Here is a 19,800-nt window from a genome sequence, read left to right on the forward strand (position 1 = left end):
GATTGTTAATGTTGTTTAATTTTAATTGCTCTCGTTGGTTAATATCTTTCATTAATTGGAAGTTTTTAAATGTTTCTAAACGACGCTTCGTGTTATGTAATCCATAATATTCACATTGTAACGTCAGATAAAAAATATTGAATCATGAGAAACTACACCAGTTGAAGAACTTTTCTAATAACATAAAACAAGAAATATTTTTGGCTACTTCCAGAAGGTAGTGTTCGTGGAATCTCAGAGAGGTATTGTGTCGCAAAATATGGTACATTACTTTATTACTGATAGTATTGATAGTTAAGAAATCTTGTATGTAAAATAAAATAAAGTTGAAAATAAATAGAAAAAAACAAACAAACAAGCGAGCGAGCCAGCCACTCTAAAAATAATGCTTAAAACCTAAGATCTTCCCATTTGCTAATTATAACAAATAATAATAATAATTTTAATAAAAGACTTTAAATATAAAATTAGGTGTTAATATATTCGTGAAGAAATTTTCTGTTTTATTATAAACTGTACAGCAGGTGAAAACAAAGATATATTCTACGATATTCTTTATGAACTTCTTTTCTATCGTCTTGATGTTTATAACAGAAATATAAAGTTGATGAAAGGCGAACAAAATGCTTTCATATGAAAGACTGAGAATGTCAGAATCGATTGTGGTTGTTAAATATGTATGACCTATTGAAACACACTTCGACTCTACTTATTACATACATGTCATATAGATTTTATTTGATAAAAAAATTGTGATAAGTTATATATGCAAAACATACAACACCAAAAGCTGTAAAGATCAGCTTTTTCATAAGTTGTACATATATTTGTATGGAATCACGAAATGTTTGTGAAAGACCACTGTAAACAAATAAAAGTTATAATTTTATTATTATTATTATTGCACAGGATAGATAGCACACATGTAAAAACAAATAAAAAAATGTCTGGGATGCTTCTACTGTACATGTTATGCATTCTACTAAGTATTGACATCACGACAGCTGACGAAGGAGAACATAGAGTGAAAAGTGTTGATCGTTTTATTAGTAACTCTGAGACAGACATAGTTAATTTTGAGGGAAATTGTGCAGGAAGATTATGTGAAAACATTGGTGGGTTTATGTTGCAAGGGAAATGTCAATGTCGATGCAGTAGTGGTAAAGTGTTCATAATATCACGGAAAGTATGTGAAACAGAAAAGAACATTAGTAAGTTAATATAATTCTTTAACTTTTTTTCTGATTGTTGTCTGCGTGAGCAAGGTTTTTGTTAATTATCTGCATAATTGTATTTATTTATTTATTATTGTTTGTTTGTTTTGCTTGTCTTTATTTGTTTTGATATACTTTTGCTATGCCCTCTGAATTAAATTTTCTACCATGTATGTTGAAAGAAAAAGAAGCGCTAAAAGAGACAAGAATTAGAAAACTCTCCTATTTTTTAAATTACAACTTAAACAATATTCTTGTACTTTCCTTTGTGGTTTATGTACATCGCTTCTGTTACTCTACTGGGTCAGAGATGTTTAAAATTTGCTGATAAAATGGAGGCCCACTCCTTTTATATTTTTTTTATTAAAAAAATGTCTAGGATTTTTACAAACAAACAAAAGCAATCTTTTTATATAGTTTATCTTTTCAAGATTATATTCCTTCTTTTTCTTATTTATAATCATAACAAAAATATGTTTTCTTCCATTTCCTAGAATATTAAATTATTTATATTCTAAAAATTACAAAATTTCCTCAATACATGCGGTTTGTTTGGATCTATAATATGTCACGAGATTTTGTATCAGTTTTTGCTACTTTTTCATTAACAAAAACTGAAGGATGAGTCGCAATGAATTATCCAACTCTCTGCAGCTCAACACATGATTGTTAGAACATAAATTTAATGCAAACCTACTATCAACTTTTTTATTTCGACCAAATTTTGGACTAAATTAAACTTTTTTCTTTAAACGTTTTTGCGTATTTTAACTCGAAACGATCGCTTTTATCGTCACCACAGCACAAATGTACGTTTTAGCTATGAGGATAGAAATAGAAAAAGAAATATTTTTAATCTTCTAAGTGTTAAGTAAAAAAAATCATACGCAAATTTCAGACGCACAAACGTTCAAAAGCAAAGTCTGCTTTCAGAAATGTTCCAAATATTATTTTACGTATAGTTCCAAATAAATTTATTTATTTATTTATTTATTTATTTATTTAAATCCCTTTCTATATCAAATTAAAATTGTCAAAACCCTCTCCTCTTTTAGATGAAAACTATATAATTTCTAAAAACACAGACGCGGATGAATATCAAAAAATATCGAAAGCTAGCTCTTATCAACTTCAAAACGGACTGTATATAAAACATTGTACTGATAATAAATGTCAGCTCGTTTCGTCGTGTGAAATTGATCTGGAAAAATCAGTTTTCGATGGCAAAACCTGGCAAAGGTTATGGTTGCAGCAGAAAGATGTTACGTTAAAAGTTTATACCGTCAACAGTCACATTAAAATTAAGGTAATCATAAAGGACTTTTGGCTATTGTTGTTTTTGTTATTTTGTTTAATGTGTGTGAAAAAAAATGTCTTTAATGCAGCAAGATATCTGCGAAACCAAAAGTAAACCAACACATTACCTTTAGCTGTAATGTATGAATATTTATCAGATCGACATATAAAATCTAGACATTTTAAATTGGTTTTGTGCACAACCGCAACAATTTTTCTACATTAAACTGACTACTTCGCCAAAAAATCCATTTCCTGAGAATCATCAGAATGTTTATAAAGTCGTAACATGAAATTAATAAAATTTCGGGCAATACTGAGTCTACGTTTTCCACTTCAAAAATTTTTCATTTGAATTGAATTAATTTTGATCCATAACTATTTTTATTCTCGTATTAGTTCGTGAAAAACATTAAAAACACAAATATGTACAATGGTTTGCTACTAAAGATTGGATTAACATGTACAGTGATGGATGGAGAAAAAGTAGAGTCGTTTGTTGTCTTTGAAGTAACTGGAAGTTTTCTAGGTAAGATGTTTGCACAGTAGTTTGCAGTGAACACAGGAAATAAATTTCAATGAGGTGAGGTTGAATGTTACTGCTGGTTAAATAATGCAACTGTTTATCTGCATAAAAACAAAATCGAGTAGAATTCAGTATATCAATTTCAAAGTTGTTGTTGTTGTTGTTGTTCTTGTTGTTGAGGGCTGACATTTCAAATGAAATTAGCAACACGTTAATTCCAACGTCCTAAATATTTGTAAATTTAGAGTTTTATTTCATCTTCCAAGGAAACGCTTTTCATTAAGGCATTCTTGTATTGGATTCTTTTTTTGCCACATTGCCTGTATTTTGACAGCTTCGGAAGTTGAGACAAGACAACTTCAAAACACTTGTAACGAATAAAAATTTGGAAAACGCCACCATTTTTAGTGCAGTGGAGATGGAGCATGTTAAGTGTCGATCTCCAATGCTGAAAGCGCGGCCACAGGCAGTTTAGTGGAAATTACTTAAGTGTACTGATTTGCAGTAACGTTATCAAATATTCGTTGTAGAAGAGTTGCGGCGTAACATAATGTTTTTATTTTGCAACGAGAAAAATGGACATGCGCACGCATATGTAAAGGCAAAAATTATAACAGCAGACTGCGAAGTCTGCTCTTACACAGATAATAGTTAAGAAAAAAAAATCCAATGCATTTTCAAACTTTTATTCCTAAAAATCTATAAATTGGAGTAAAAAGTCAATTTGGCCTTTTTTGGTCCTTCTTTTCTTGCCTCTCAGGATGTGCGCGCATTATATGGAACTTTACAAACAATCGCCTATACATCAGGATTCCTGTGTATTTTTAGCGATTTAAACTTCCTAAATGTGAATTAGGTATAGTTAAAAATTGAGTTTTAAAATAGAAAAATATTCATATCGCCCAAGCATCTCTTCAGGAGGGCGTTACATCAGTGATGATTTGTAAATGTAAAAATTGATATTTCTGCCTTAACAGCTGCGACGAGAATAATGACCATTAGCTTCAAAACCATAACTTTCTTTTTGATTTAAAAAAATATTTTAGGTATTAAAAAAAATCTCAAGTTACAATTTCTCTTTTTCTTTCGTATTACATTACGTAACTGTATCTTTACTCAAAAATTCGAAGTATTAAAGGAAGAGGGTAAGGGAATATCTTTAGCTGAGTAGACGCGACAAGAATTATGTACATGGCCTGCCAATTCAGTGCTTCATACACGTGAAGAAAGATGGCTCTTTAAAACTTCTCATAGAGTTAGAAATTCTTCTATAGATTACCAGTTTCTTTTGTTTTGTCTTAAGTGTCTATCATCGGGAAAAATCCGACAGTCGTAGCTCCAACAAGAACAACTTTGACGTCGAAGCTGAAAACTGTACATGTTTTTACTTTGTCAGGTGTATTTCCAACGACATCACACGGAAACGTAACTACAGATCAACAGGTAATGTTTGTTTGTTTGTTTGTTTGCTTGTTTTTGTTATTTCTCATTTGCTTTTTTTGTTTATGTATGTTTTTGTTTGTTTGTTTGTTCGTTTTTTTTTTGTTTCTCGTTACTTTATTATCTTCTTATCTTTTTGTTTTTGTTTTTGTTGTTGTTGTTATTTTTTGTTTTGCATTGTTTGATAGTTTGATTGTTTTTCTTACGTGCTCACAAAAATTGACTCGGCACATTACCGTGCCAATGTGACAAATTTTTTGCTAATTAAAAGTTGTTCAATGATGCAATTTAACAACAAAACCACACAAATAAAAAAAATCGCTGAGATGGCACGCTTGTTTGAAAAGAAAATTGTCTTCTCTCTGCCGACCTGGCGTTTACTACTTCGAATACTATCACAAAATCGAAATGAGACATAAAATGATCGCTTGGATCAAATCATGATAACCAACCAAAAGTGCTTTATTTATTCTCGCGAAAAAAAATTTTCGTAGCTACAACCCCTATCTTAAACATCTTCAAACTTTTGGGATAAAGTTTTGTTGTCACTTATCGCATTGCCAATAATCCTTTTTTCCATCTTCCCTTCCTATCCAAACAAACATTGTGGACACACCTCTAAATAATTTGTTTAAGGTAAACGTAAACTTCATGTCTGAAATGAAAAAAAAATATGCATGTATTAGAAACCAAACCAACACTCATTAAATTGTCAACCAATCAATCTTTAAGTCGAGACAATAGTAGCTAGTTATAAAAAACCATTAAAAAAGAAATTGACACTAATGAGTTTTCACATCGCTAAGACTATTTCAAACAGAAAAAAAAACTTCTAAAGTGGTAACAAAAACATTGCAAAAAAAGTACGTGAAATGCCAGGTATGTCCTGTAATATGTCCTGTAAACTGTTCTGTAAATTGTCCTGCACTTTGCCCTATACCAAATTTACCTAATACGTGTGTTCTATTCTATTTTTTCTGATTCATTGCATTAAAAATACAACATTTTCAGCAAGTATTTCTCCAAATATTATAGAGCTGTTTAAATAAACCATTTTGACCTGTTTTTACCTGGAGGAATTCCTCCAATGTTATTAAAAGATACATTTTGTTTGAAAAAGATTACTTCGATGAGCAATTTCTCTTGTTTTCCTTTCTTTTAATGTTATTTTCGCTTGATGATTCTTAAAAAGTATGATATCAACAGAACAGTAAAAACTGGCCGAACAGATATATATTTCATCAATTAACAAAGTTGTTTCTTCAGTTTACATACAGTCCAACTCATAAATACATTTTAATCTAATTTTTGTCTTTAGGCGGATTCTAAGAAGAAAAGCATGGAGGTGTTAATCGTTGCCGTCGTTTTAGCCATATTTCTAATAATATCTTGCGTTTTGTTGGTCTGCATGTTTCGAAGATGGCGCGAGGCTAAACAGCAAACTAATAGACATAACTCAGAACCACAATTTTCATTTGAACCCACCACGCCAGTATTTTTAGTTCCAAATGATGGTAGTAAGAAACTACCCGCTGGAGAGGAGGACAAATTGAGAGAGCCAGCGATAAATGTCAGATCTCCACCGGAGGAGAAAAAAAAGGACAGTTCAATACGACAGTTATATGCAAGCATTGGTAAGTGCATGCTGAATTTGATGTTATATACTACTTGGATAAACAGGGTTGGAATAATGTAACATTAAAAGGTAGCCAATATCTCTAAGGAAGCAAGCAGTTGAATTATGAAATCATGTGCCGACAGCTTACGGTTTTTTTCTAACAAAACATGTAGGTTAGTTAACAGGTTAAAATATTAAACTTTTGCAAATTTTAAATGTCGTTGGTCTATGTGTTTTGCGTTTACATCTCTACGGCTTTCGCACGATGAGGCATGTTATCCGTGTGCTACAGGCTTTGCTCTTAAAATATGAGTTTGCGCTAGTTTTCTGACAACACGTGTACGCACTTCACACATCTTCTATAATCTTTGACAGTTTAACAAGAAAACCTTGACTGCCTGTGTAGTAATACTTTATAATATCAACATCAAAAATTAAATTACACCTTAACGAGGTAGAATGATATCCGTTGAAATGACACTTATGTATTAGTGGCAAACCAGAGGCCTCACATGTAGTGCATATAACTTTACGCCCACACATCGCCCACACACTTCCACGCTTGTTCCAGGCTGTAATTTTAGTCGTTCACACACCATGCTAAATTTACATCTGACAAATTAAACGTATTCTCACAGGAGCGCCCTTCTGTTTGTTGTCTTACATTGTTAAAGGCTTATTATTATTTCGACCTTGCTTATATAAACTATTTGTCACTAAAAAACCGGTGTCATTCTCGAACTATTGACGTTCAAGCATGACACACCTATCAACAAGCATGGTAGCTTAGGTTATAACGGATGTACTTAGAAAATTTATTGCGATGCAATCTAGGAGGTTGGGTTTTCTCCCGCACCAGATCTTTTTTGTTACAATCAACTAATCAGATGCTTTGATGAAGATGTAAAACCATGTTCTTTTCTTTTAGATAAATTCTTTAAACTTTCAAAGAAGCGGAAGTCAAACGGAAGTTTAGACGAAGGTTACACAACAGATGATAACTACGACTACCGACGATTTGCGGCGTTTCCAAAGGAATTGTACGACGAACCAGGTAGCGTTATATCAAGCAGTGATGAACCCGATTACAAGATTCCCGAGGATTTCGTTGCAAATGATACGGTCATCGTGAACGTTAACAACGAATACTTAGTTCCTAAAATCCCCGACAATGCGAACCAAGTGGTGTATTTAACACCAGAACCACATTACGACCAAGTTGGTCAGAGAATACCGAAAAACGAAAGTCCATATTATAATGTTACTAAAAACGAAAACAATTACTCGCAAGTAGTCGTACGCGACGAGTCAGTAAAAAAATTGGAATGCCCATTCGCAGCTCCCGGGGGTCAATTATTAACAAGGAATACAAAACTCCCTGACTATAGAAAGGACGAAGAGAATACAGTTCATCCTTATGATAAAGTTGGTAGAGTAATGTCAACCAGGAGTAAAGCGGAGAATGGTGCCGAAAATGATCCGAAAGTAAATCCGTATGACGAAATTGGGAGAGTGATGTCCACAAAAGCCAAACTAAATGATAACTTGGAGGTTCGCTCAGACGATGTTAAAACAGTGAATCCTTACGATCAAGTTGGACGTGTCATGTCTACTAAACCTAAACTATCTAAAAAAGAAAACTTAAAAACTGTATCCGAGGAGGAGACCGTTCATCCCTACGATGAAGTTGGTACTTTATTATGCGATAAAATAAAACTCCACCGTAAAAACGAAGTTGATGATAAGTACTTAACTATGACAGGAGATGTAAACCCCTACGATGAAGTGGGTGATGTAATTTCGGATAAAGACTGTGCCGAAAATGATCCCGAGTATGACGAACCAGCTGAAACTGAAAATCCGATAGAATACGATCAGCCTGAGAACATTATAGATCGAAAAAGTATAAAAGAAGAAAAATCGATTAAAAAACCGACTCGAAAACCACCAAAGCCACCAAGACCTGCTAGTTTTGAGGTCGTTGTAAACAGACATGTTGGTGATGACGAAGTAGACGTCTGACGCACGTACCTTGATATAATTACATCGGATCAAGCGTAATTAGATGTGGTATATGTGACCATAGCAAGATGGTAGATTACTTGTTGTTTACCATTTTTATCGACGATGCAAGATACACAGTTACTTGGGCTTGAAATGGAGAACAGATACCATATAAACTTGATTACCTCGAATTGTAGCTAGTTAAACAAACGTCATTCATAGCGCATCAAATTCTGTTCGTATATTTTTATGAAGAAACAATCAATTTCTTTTTCAGAAGAAAAAAGACTGAACCAAAATTGAACGACTAAAAAGTAAAAAAGTATATTTTTGCTTTGCTTCTTTGAAAATGATTCATCATTTTGAAGATGGTGGTGTTTGTTTTTTCATCAACTTATTTTTATAGACCTTTCAGAAATTATTTTCTCCTTCCGTAAAAAGAATTTTGTATTTCAATTTTTGTAATATTTTACAATTTATTCATCAGTCTGTATTTATTCAGAGGTCTGAAAAAGAGAGTATCTATAGTTTGTATTTATACGTTGAAAATAATTTTAAATCGGTCAATTCTTGATGTTCCTTTATGTTAATAAATGTTTATTGACAGTCCATACGCTGATAATTTCATTTCAGGAAACAAACAATGACGATTTTAATTAATCATTTATGTGTTTTTGCATCTCCTAAGGATTTCCATCCTTCGGAGCATTTTAACTATGTAGCTATATCCTTTCCACATTAAAAACCACACTTTAAGCTTTGAATTGTGGACACTGCAGTCATGGTCAAAATATAATGAAACGACGGCTAGTTTAAAATTTAGCCGCCATCACGTGATCACAATGGTTGTGTCTATATTAGAGTCGCGCATTTTGAACCTGTCACTGTTTTCATCAATGTTTTCTAGGTTACTTGGTAAAACCTATACTGATAATAGATGCTAGTTGTTGCTCACGCGACCATTTCTGAATTACGCGACATTCATGGGTCCCGACGTAGGTTTCGTTCTGCCGGCGCGCTATAGAATGCCTATAGCGGAATTTACACGCTCGCTACCTGGCCTACGTGTGCGCAAAAGTAACAATTTTTGCAACCTCGTGGCCTCAAAGTAGTGACCATTCCACCCTTTTTGTCCGTGTTTAAAAATAACGAAAAAGCTGCTTTTATTTCGTTCGATTTTGTCCTTGATTATGGTACAAAATACTTCCGTGAATCATAATAAGACGTATCACATACGACAACTATCTCGCTCAGTTAGAAATCTCTCCGCTGTTTTATTTATTAAATCAATTCATTTTCGCCAATCTTGTTCTTGTCTTATCCAACTATAAAATGGCTAAAAGAATGGTATGTAATTGGAACCAATATAGTTAATGAGAAACAAATTAGACATTTGTCAACTGGAAGAGTGGTCGTTGAACGCGGTAACAAGGGAGAAGAAGAAGAAGAAGAAAGAGGGTTAAGTTTTAGTGAAACTACCACAAGCGGCTCCATTTTTGAAATGCTGCTGTCCTGTATTCTATGAAGACATTCTACTGTTCTGTGATTCATTCATCTCTCATAGCTGCGTACCTTTTTTTCCATTTTTTTAAGGTACAGTACAAGGTAATATTATTAATTAGTCACTATTAACGCCAAAAGCCCCGCCTAAACAATGCTCCTAGCCAAGATTATACTAAAGGTGAAATAAGTTCAAGGAAAATCCGAACTTACTTATCCCTTCTAGCTCACCCCACTTACCAAAAACATACTCTATTGAAAAAAGAAGTTAATTTATTGCGGGTTTATATTAAATTCTTTTTACATCAAACTCCGTATTACTCGAATAGCCACGGAAATCAAAAATCATTCGAGTTAAGGACAGTCCAGGCAATAGAGAGTTTGGAAATTCAGCATGATTTTTCTCTTTTATGTAGGATGGCAACAAAGTCTTTCTTCGATAAAATCCCTACCTTACAGTTTAATAAAGGACTGAAGAACAAAATATTTTAGCATAACAATTTTTTTTAAAAAAAAGAAATCAGAAATCGCAGTTTGCTTTCTTCTACAAAGGAATTCTTTTTAAATATTGTGATTTAAGACCTTTAGTGACTTCATTATTTCTTCCCATAAATTTGAGAAAATGCTGAGATCTACAAGGACGCTACGAGTATTTGCTTTCAGCACTTCTTCAGTCGTTGGTTTGGTGATTACATCCTCGTCTGCTATGGCGTCACCTTTTTTGTCCTCCTCGTCATTTTTTTGGATTCCAATTACTTCAGCAATTTTACAGCGGTTGTTAGTTTACCATGCGACGTGGTTACTTCGATGTCAAAATCCACATAATCGTCACTTGAGATGTGGGTGTCGATTTGGTTAACAAACCTTTCTTTAAGAACTGAGATATCAGCATTCAGAGTTTGAATCGCGTCTTTTTCTACATATTTTTTATCCAGCCATTTGCAACGTCCTTCTGTGCGATTCCCGATTTTCTGAAGCAGTTGATGAAATTTTAGTTCGAAAAATCCTTTCAGGTTTTCTTGTACATTGCTGATAAAATAGAAAATTTCGGCATCGGCTCTCTTTATCTCTAAATTTGTAATCAGCTTACACACGGCCAGTGAACGATATTTTTGCTTTCAAGGTTCGGATGATACCTTGATCCATTGGTCGTGTGTGGGATGTTATGTTTGAAGGTAGGAAGTAAAGTTAGAAGACATTCTTTCTTGTGACGAAATTCCAATAGCTAGACTTATTTCGTATAAAACCAATGCTGTTGTCATGGGTTATCACGTTTATAAAAACACTTGGCCTTCTTCAGTCGAATGAATTTCAAGGTTTCATTGAGTCAATTCTTTTTTTAGATTTTTCCGATAGTGCCGATCCTTTCTCTTGATTATTTTCTTGAAGAAAAACTGTATTTTTTATAATAATTGCAAAATTGGATTAAAACCACTATGATTAAAACAACCACGAGGTACGGAATTTTCCTTCTCGTTTTGTATCATGTGAGCGAAATGAAGCAACAACTTCCTCATTCCATGATAATAAATGATGATGGGAGGAGAAGGAAGCATAAGGAACATAAATTTTATGTTTCAAATCTTCTTTCCCCTATGATTGGAAGCGTCTAATGGAAAATTTTAATGGCGATCGTTTTAATACTGCAACGAACACTTTCCTAGAATTTATATCGGAGGTGTGCTGCGGGTTTAAGTAAATAAAAAGTTCGTGAAATCACTTCCGACATCACTTCAACATCTAGATGTTACATGCATAATAATTTTATATTTGTATGCATTTATCGAGACTCCCCCCCCCCCTCTGCCCCAGGGACACGAAAAAAGGAGCGCGGACTACGTGCACGAGGGGCATGACTTGTGTTAGAAAATTATCTACTTTGTTTTATTTTTTGTTTTGGTCACGTGGATTATCCAAAAAAAAACAATCATTTATCAAGCGATTTCAGTACAAAAGTCAAGCAAGGTATATTTTATTTGTTGTTATTTCTTAGTTCGATTACTTTTGTTATAGAGCTAACTTTAGCATTCTTCAAATTTTTTTAGCTACAACTTGTATAGCTAGCTAGCTATAATTTCGTCTGCTAGTCTTCTCCTCAATCGTATTTTGGCAGTTTGTGCTAAAGCACTGTTAGCTAAAGAGCACAGAGAGAGATGTGCATATTTTACATGGTTAGTCTCACAAATATCCAGGGATATAGCTACCCTGTCTATTATCAATTACATTGAACAATGATTGTCTTTCTTTTGCAGTTGTTTTTTGTTCCTGTTCTCATTTGTTATTGAAGCAGAACATGATATGAAACTAGATAGATAGCTATGGGAACATCGATATTGAAGAAAAGTGTGAAAACTTAAACAAAATAGTTCTCTACAATATATATAATTAGCTGTATAATGTGGCTAAAGATACTGTAGATACCATATATTTATACTGTATTGGCTAACTATCCTGTTACAGACAAAACGGATATATAATATTACTGAGGGGCATTCAAAACGTTGAATGTTCATTCAACTATTCACCATTTTAACCCCCTTCCCCTATTGTTTTCTCAAGTTCCCTTTTGCCTTGATTAATTTCATCTTTATGGTCATACCACCTAAACTAAATCACAAAATCTTATTGCGTAAACCAAACCCTTGTATATACATACTTTGCTCTGCACTGAACTTGTTGAAATTAACCAAATCAAATAAAACAGAAGAAAAATAATTCATTTCAGAAAGCCAATTGTCATTGTTGTTATAGTAATGCTGAACTGATTCACGAATATTACACAATAAAAAATAAATTTAGACTTATGGCTGCCTGGAAAAAAAAATTAATTTCATATTATCTTATAGACAATTTATTTTGCTTTTATATCCAATAAATAATTCGGTAAAAAAACAACACTTTTACAGTATCCTTGTGTTTATTATCAGACAAACTTTATAAGGAGAAAAATTGACATAAAAACCTTGCCTAGCTATAGTCATTGACAAGAGAAAACCACATGTAAAACTAGAAGTGAGCAGTGAAGAAGAGCATATATAACTATCTAGCATGTAGAATATAAGTCCCACCCCAAAAACTACCACAATTGTGGTACTATAATTGGATATGAGAAAGGAATTAACTCTCTGAACTTTTTCCAAGCAGAACCAAGATTGCAAATATATAATACTTCTTACAACACACCTTTGCTATCCAACATATCATATGAGTAACAAATACTTCCTTGTTCAAAAATTCACTTTTGCAAAACTTATACACAATGTCAGACCTTAATCTTCCTTTAATACCACTACAAGTCTTTTTTCCTCAATGCAATGCTTACAAATGTTACAATAAATCTGAGTTACTACCAACCCCTTCCCGGGACAAGACCTCTTTTCCACTTCAAACAATTATAGATTAGATAATCGTGGCTTTAAACTGCATTCACTCTAAACCCCTTCTTTTTATGTCCTTTCTTCCACTTGTCAAACTTTTTAACTAATTTCTCTAATCGACTGAACTATGAGAACCAAATCATACGCATAAAATAATTGTCATGGACACACCTTTCTAAATTCCATCGACAGATCCATTTTACTCACAAGATTTTTCTGCAAGCAACGAAATTGTAGGGCTGGTTAATGAGATATTAGGAGGCCTCAAATCATGTCGTAAAATGGTGTGCGAAGTGTGGAGAAACAAAGCTATATAATTATCAACATAGAAATAGTACATACTGTCATAGTCACCAGTAATTTTTTTATTTTCTTCATCTGAGGATTATGTATAAAGGCTCAGCATTACTCTTACAGCCTTTGTAATTCGCATCTCCAATCAGAGTTTGCTGACGTTGTTGCTGACGTAATTTTTAAGGTTCGTTAGCTTAAGTCGGCATATATTTATCATTGCAAAACATTGTGTTCCTCTATGAAGTGTCATTTTTTTATTATGATCACATGTAAAGTTTCTTCAATTCAAAAAATTTTTACTCTTTGACTGTAATTAATCTTCAGCACAATTTTTTTATTTCGTTTGATTTCTTCACACATTTTTTTCCCAGTTCATTTATTCTCACATTTTTCTCTCTTCCTTGTGTTTGATTCAAAGAAATGGCGTAAACATATTCTCTTATATTCCTATCGCAAAGATAAAAATACAGTGACCCTTAGTATTTTTGCATTTCTTTCGTCGAGTTTGTCTTGAGAATAAATTAACTCTCTTTGAATTTTTTCCATCCTATTTTGAAGCGCTATTTAAAATACTTGATATTTTAACATCTTTGTATATAATAAACAATTTTAACGATCTTTGTATAAACAAGTTAAAAGAATTTTTCGAGTTGTTGTGTATACTTGAAGTCCCCAGGTGAGTTTTACCACATTGAGTATAATTAAAATAAATTTTGGCACAGTTATTTCCCTTCCCCATCAACCATTAGCATCCTTGTTGATTATCTGTCCAAGCATTTCGGTCCCTCAGGTTTACCTGTATTATCCGTCTATGTGATGGGGATATCACAGTTGCAACACTGCTCATCTGCTGGATTTGGAACAATGTAATTCAACAAATGAATTTAATTATGACTTGTTAGATTTTATAAACTCAATGTGCAATACCATACCTGTTGACAACTCTTTATATCATTGCTCTGCGTATACACGTGGTGCAAAGTAACCACAGCAACTACATTTTATAACATGTTATAACATCTCACATATGGTGGTCAACAAAGAGTGCAATGAGAAGATATGTATGGTTTAACAACACACCATATTCATAGTGGAAAGCTATAAACGGTAAACATATTGCTATAACCTCATCAGAATTTTGCCCACCTGAGTTATGAATCTACCGAAGTGTAATGTTAATTTCGAAGTCGGCAAATATTTGTGGACAATCAGAATGCTGAATTGCAAAGGCTGCCTTATCGCTGGACAGTTGAAATTTTGTTGCAGTCAAAACAAGTAGTCAACACTACTCACGAGAACCGCTGTCTAAAAATTATTCTACAATTTTAAACATGAATAAAGTTACGCTTAGGCAGCAGTAACTTTGTTATCATCATCATCATCATCATCATCATCATCATCATCATCATCATTCTCGGCTTAACGTCTGTTTTCCATGCTAGCATGGGTTGGCAGGGTCTATTAATGACCCTCTTCCAATCTGATCTAGACTGTGTTAGATCTAAACTCAACTTCCTCTGTATCAAGTCTGTCCTTATAACCTCCTGCCAAGTCTTTCTCGGTCTGCCTCTGGGCTTTGCCCCAGGAACTATCAAGTCTCTACACTTTCTTACCCAATTATCCTCCTCTATTCTTTCCAAGTGCCCCAGCCAATTCAATCTTCTTATCTGGATAACATCTTTAATTCTACGGAGACTTAGCCTGCTTCTTAGCTCATCTGAACTCTTTCTGTCTCTCAGACTGGCGTTACACATCCACCTAACCATTCTCATATCATTTCTTTCTAAACGGTCAAGATCTTCCTGCTTCACTGCTTATGTCTCACAACCGTACAACATAACACTTCTTACATAGGCCTCATACAACCTACCTTTTACCTCAATTGACAGGACTCTGCTAGTCAACAAAGGAAGTAACTCTCTGGATTGCTATATTGCGTGTAGTTGTATATGACTGTATTTTGACAGGTATACAACTTTTTTGACACTTTGTTGAAAACCTCAATGCAACATCAATATATAAACATATGGTTGTTAGGACTGCTACACTTCTTTGCAACATTGGCTGCCATTATCAGCATGCATTTTTTGGAGTGCCCTAGTTTATATTACCACCCAATTTTTTTCTTTTAATTTTTGCATGCAAAAATGTTAAATATTTTATACTGAGCCTGATCAATAATTTAAAAATACACTTAGGAATTGGATAATCAAGTAAGGACAAATTTCTAAAAAGGTTACAATTTAGATTAAAAAAATGTATTTTTTAATTTAATTTTATTTCATACACACATTAACAACATTGTTATTATCATGGTTGGATGATTCCATTGTTGTAAAATGTACGATCTTTCTTTTAAGTACTATACGCTTAAATTCCAGTTTAAATTCATCATGGTAATAGCAGTATAAAACAGGTGCACCTATTGCGTCAAAGAAGTTAATATACTTCATCAGAAATGATAAGCGTCTCTCTGTTTTTGAACCATAGTAACCTTCATGAAACATTCCAGGAAATATATGTTGACAAAGATAGTATATGATAGATGGTGCCCAGGTAATGCCATATGATAATATTATCAGAAATGTCAGTTTTGTTATTTTAGTATTATAAGAGGTTTTGCGTTGTTCTCTTTCTCTCTTTCTTTTTACACTTGGTATTTCATCCCCACCGTCTGTTATTGTAGTTTTAACAAAATATTCATGTAAGCTGGACAATTTGTTTTCAACTTGTTTGTAACATATTATAACAATAACATATGGAATTAAGGAATTCACTAGCAACATAAATATTGTCCATTCACCTGGATGGTTGTATGAGCATTTTGATTTTGCTAAGGCTGTTGATCTTTTGAATGGTATAAATGGTAGTATGCAAAGAAGAATTATGTAAATCCATGCAACAACAGTTACAACGGCTGCACGTTTTCGAGTAACAGTTTTATCATACCTATTTAATAACTTCACGGCAAGTAAACGGTCCACACTCAGTAACAAAACGCTTATGGTTGCAAGGTAGAATGTTAACATATATGTGAAACGAAAGCTGTCACATAGAAACTTCTCCACGCTCAGTCCTGCGTCAATATTTGCTTTTCTCAGGGCATATGTTGGAATCACAAATACGCCCTGTATCATGTGTGTGCCAATCAGATTTGTGATCAAAATAGTTGGTGGCTTCTTCAGTAACTTGTTTGAGTGGAAAATAACATATATGCATAACATGTTGATCAATGTTACGAGAACACTTGATATAGATAATAATACCACTATTGCAATTGTTTCATTATCCATCTAAAATAAAAAATTATATCAGTCGTTTAGGTTAGAAATTTGTTAAGATAACACGTTCTGAGTAATCTATCACATCTAAGTTATTTAGAGGCTACTTTTTTTGCACACAAGATTCGGTTCTGTGTTATTTCTTTTATCACTGGAGCATTTTGAATCTCAGGTATGAAAGAAATAACCCCTTACTATTGTGTTGACAGAAAAAGTTTTGTTTTATATTCTCTCACAATTGTTTTCAAGTTTTTCTTGTATTCTCAGCATCAGTAAGTTAAATTAGTTTCATTTTAAGCTTTAATAAATACACAAAGATAGATGTTTAGTTTTTCTAGCTCTGGTAATTTCTGTTACCCTGTGCATGTATCTTACTCAGCCTGTACATTCTAGATACTACAGCTAATCAAGCTGGTAAAGACACATTAGACAGTAAGGTTATTTCAGCTTTACACAGATAAATAGACTTCAGACATGTTTTTAGAACATCTTTATAAATAAAATATCACATGTCATGAAATATGAAGCAATTTCTAATGTATTAATTTACAATGACATCAATGTTACCATAGTAATGCTGTAAACAGTATGCTGATGCCTATATCCTGTCTGTTTTTATTCAAAATACCTGAAGGTATGATGCTTAAGTTTTTCGTGTAAGTTTAATTTCACCTAGGTTTACATATGCAAGAATCTTTATCTTTTAAAGTAAAGTCAACTTATAGTTAATTCAAGTATCAAAAATTAGGCTGTGGTAATAATTAGGGTTTTTTTACAGCCAAATGTTGTATTTTCACCTGATGGACAAAGAATCAAGCATTTGTGTGAAGGACTTTCTCAACATCATATACAGAAATTAGTTAAACAAGGAATGCATAAAAATTGAATGTATTTTAAATCTAAAGAAAAAGAAATTGTGTAGTTATTCTGCTTATTAACAGTAAATACTTCAACAATAATAAACATTTTGTTGGATTAAATATAATATATATATAACCTAAATGCTTTAGTTATAGCTTAACATGATTTCCTAGCAAGTAAACATAAACCTAAATATTTTCTACCTTGATTAAGATCAGTGGTGTAAAAACGTTTGTTATTCCTATAATTACTTGTCTAACTTTAAACCATTATGTATGTATTTTTTTATCTTCTCTTGTTGTAACTGACGCATCTCTGTTTCTATTTGTTACTAGGTAATATCATCAAGTTAAATTTATTTCATTTAACTTTTTTTTCAAGCAGCTTTTGAATCTTATCAGTTATGACACAAGAACTGTCTTGTTGTACTGTTAATATGCCCACTTCACCTTGTGTATGGGTGATGTTGCATTTTTTTAACCTTTGACTATACTTTCCTTACTTATGTTAATTATTTAACTGAAGGAAGGTTGCTCGTCATATTGATTTTTTCAATTGTTTTTTATTACTTCCTCTTTTTATGTCAAGTTTGTTTGTACTCAGTATTTCTTTCCATGTTTATGTTCTCTTTTAATTATTACTATATAATTTTATATAATTTATAGTTTAGAAATCCTTAAAATGAAACTTTCTATGGAGGTTTCTCTACCTTTTCCATTGTATATATTTATTTAAAAAATCAGAATAATAAAAAATAAAAAAGTGATTTTTTAATATAAATTTAACACTGGTTATATTTTAACAGATTTAAACCAATAAAATTGATTTGCTTATTCAAGTTGTCTTTTTTTAGTTGTTGATTTGAAGTTCTCTTATTCTCTCATTAGCATGATGTCCACAACGTTTTTGTCATTATTTTACATTTTAATCTTGTGTACATCTTCTTCATCTTATCTTTTCATCTTATACATCTTATTCATCTTTGTCATTGTTTCAGCATTCTCTTCTTCAACTGTTACTACTGGTTATTATATATTTGGAATTAAAAAAGCTGTTAATAAAATTTACATCATAAAAGTTTATCAAATGATATATTTTCAAATTGAAACATACTTGCCTTCCTACTCTTCAAAATTTTTAACATACAATGGCTGTGACAGTAGGATGTAACTTTCCGTCTCTGTTTCTGTTTGTTTTTTAAGTATCGTTACATTGTACACAAAGGTATAACAAGATTCACTTGAAACTTACTCTTCATAGTGTCATGTCTAATAATGTCCAATTACATTCTTTTTTGTTAGACTGGAAAAGCAATTAATTTTTCTCATGTTTTGCAGAGTTTACACACATGTTTTTAGCCTGACTACTACAAGCACCAGTTAAATGTAACCTTACATGTAGACAATTCACCATTGCACATGTCCAAACTTATTTTTTACCTATTGATAAATAAAAGTTTGTTTAGTTAGCTAAAATTCACTTGGTAAGAGAATTATAGCATGAACATTGGTGTACATCAGGGTTCTGTACTTAGCCCTTTTGTTTTGTTTTTTAATTTTCAAAAGCGCTGCTGGTAGAATTCAGAACAGGACGTTTTATATATAATATGTAATGATTTAGTTCTTAAAGCAGAATCAGTGAAAAAAAGACCAGAAGAAAAAGGGTTACGAGTGAATGCAGCAACATCTAAAGTCATGATTAATAGCATTGAAGCCAAGTGTCACTTGTGGTGGAAAAGTGGCTTTGTGGAGTTTGTGAACATTTAGTACATCAGTAGGGTGTTAGCTAGAAATTTACAAATAGGGCTGTTAGTAAGTCATTAGAAAATATAAATGCTTTTATGGGAAAATCTAGCTATAGCCTGATAAGAAGTGCAGTGGTGTTGACGCAAGGTTGGGCTGACATTCCTATGTATGCATCCCAGAGGTGATGTTATAGTCAGTGAAGTATTTTTAGTTTTAATAAAAATCTTGTGTATTGAGGTAAAAGGTTGGTTGTATGAGGACTGTGTTACAAGTGGTACTTTTGGCCAAGTGTTAAAATTGATATAAGATCAATGATGTCAAATTGCTCCAAAATAAAAGGGCTGTTAGAAAAAGCAGAGGGTGCAAGAGGGGCATTATCTGAACCCATTCCTCTAACTTTGGGAGCCTAAAAATAGTTTTGAAAGAAAGGCTATATGTAATAGCTTCATTAATTTTAGTATAAACATTGATCTAATGTGTCTTAAAGGTAAAATAATTGACCAGCCATAATGTATTAAAAAAAGCCATTGCCTGTCTGTCTCTCTGTTTGTTTGTCTACCATAACCTGGTTATGCTAAACAAGAAAAAAAATCTTTAAACTAAATATAGCAAACACAATAAATTTGTATTCTTGAGACAAACGC

General features: G+C 32.7%; 2 protein-coding genes across 4 annotated transcripts in view; both read left to right on the plus strand.

The window, feature by feature from the left end:
- Window positions 1-892: 892 nt before the first annotated feature.
- On the plus strand, window positions 893-8,746 carry LOC130625761 (uncharacterized). 2 transcript variants are annotated; one of them, XM_057440863.1, is made up of 6 exons: window positions 893-1,211; window positions 2,270-2,520; window positions 2,910-3,039; window positions 4,433-4,479; window positions 5,795-6,110; window positions 7,023-8,746. In XM_057440863.1, the coding sequence occupies exons 1-6, from the start codon at window positions 944-946 to the stop codon at window positions 8,114-8,116; spliced, it is 2,106 nt and encodes a 701-aa protein (XP_057296846.1). In that variant the 5' UTR covers window positions 893-943; the 3' UTR covers window positions 8,117-8,746. The 2 variants fall into 2 exon arrangements, with proteins under 2 accessions (XP_057296846.1, XP_057296845.1); XM_057440862.1 differs by having other exon boundaries at window positions 4,340-4,479; window positions 7,023-8,743.
- Window positions 8,747-11,497: 2,751 nt separating this feature from the next.
- The window catches only part of LOC130626167 (transmembrane protein 116-like), a 29,534-nt gene continuing 21,231 nt past the window's right edge, over window positions 11,498-19,800 (plus strand). The window contains exon 1 of one of the 2 annotated variants that reach the window (XM_057441269.1): window positions 11,498-11,563. The gene's annotated coding sequence lies outside the window, so the exon portion shown is untranslated. Of the gene's footprint in view, window positions 11,564-11,610; window positions 11,770-19,800 lie in introns of those variants that run through there. The other variant, XM_057441270.1, reaches the window with a different exon arrangement.

The sequence above is a fragment of the Hydractinia symbiolongicarpus genome, chromosome 14 (genome assembly GCF_029227915.1).
Source record: "Hydractinia symbiolongicarpus strain clone_291-10 chromosome 14, HSymV2.1, whole genome shotgun sequence".
Taxonomy (NCBI): domain Eukaryota; kingdom Metazoa; phylum Cnidaria; class Hydrozoa; order Anthoathecata; family Hydractiniidae; genus Hydractinia; species Hydractinia symbiolongicarpus.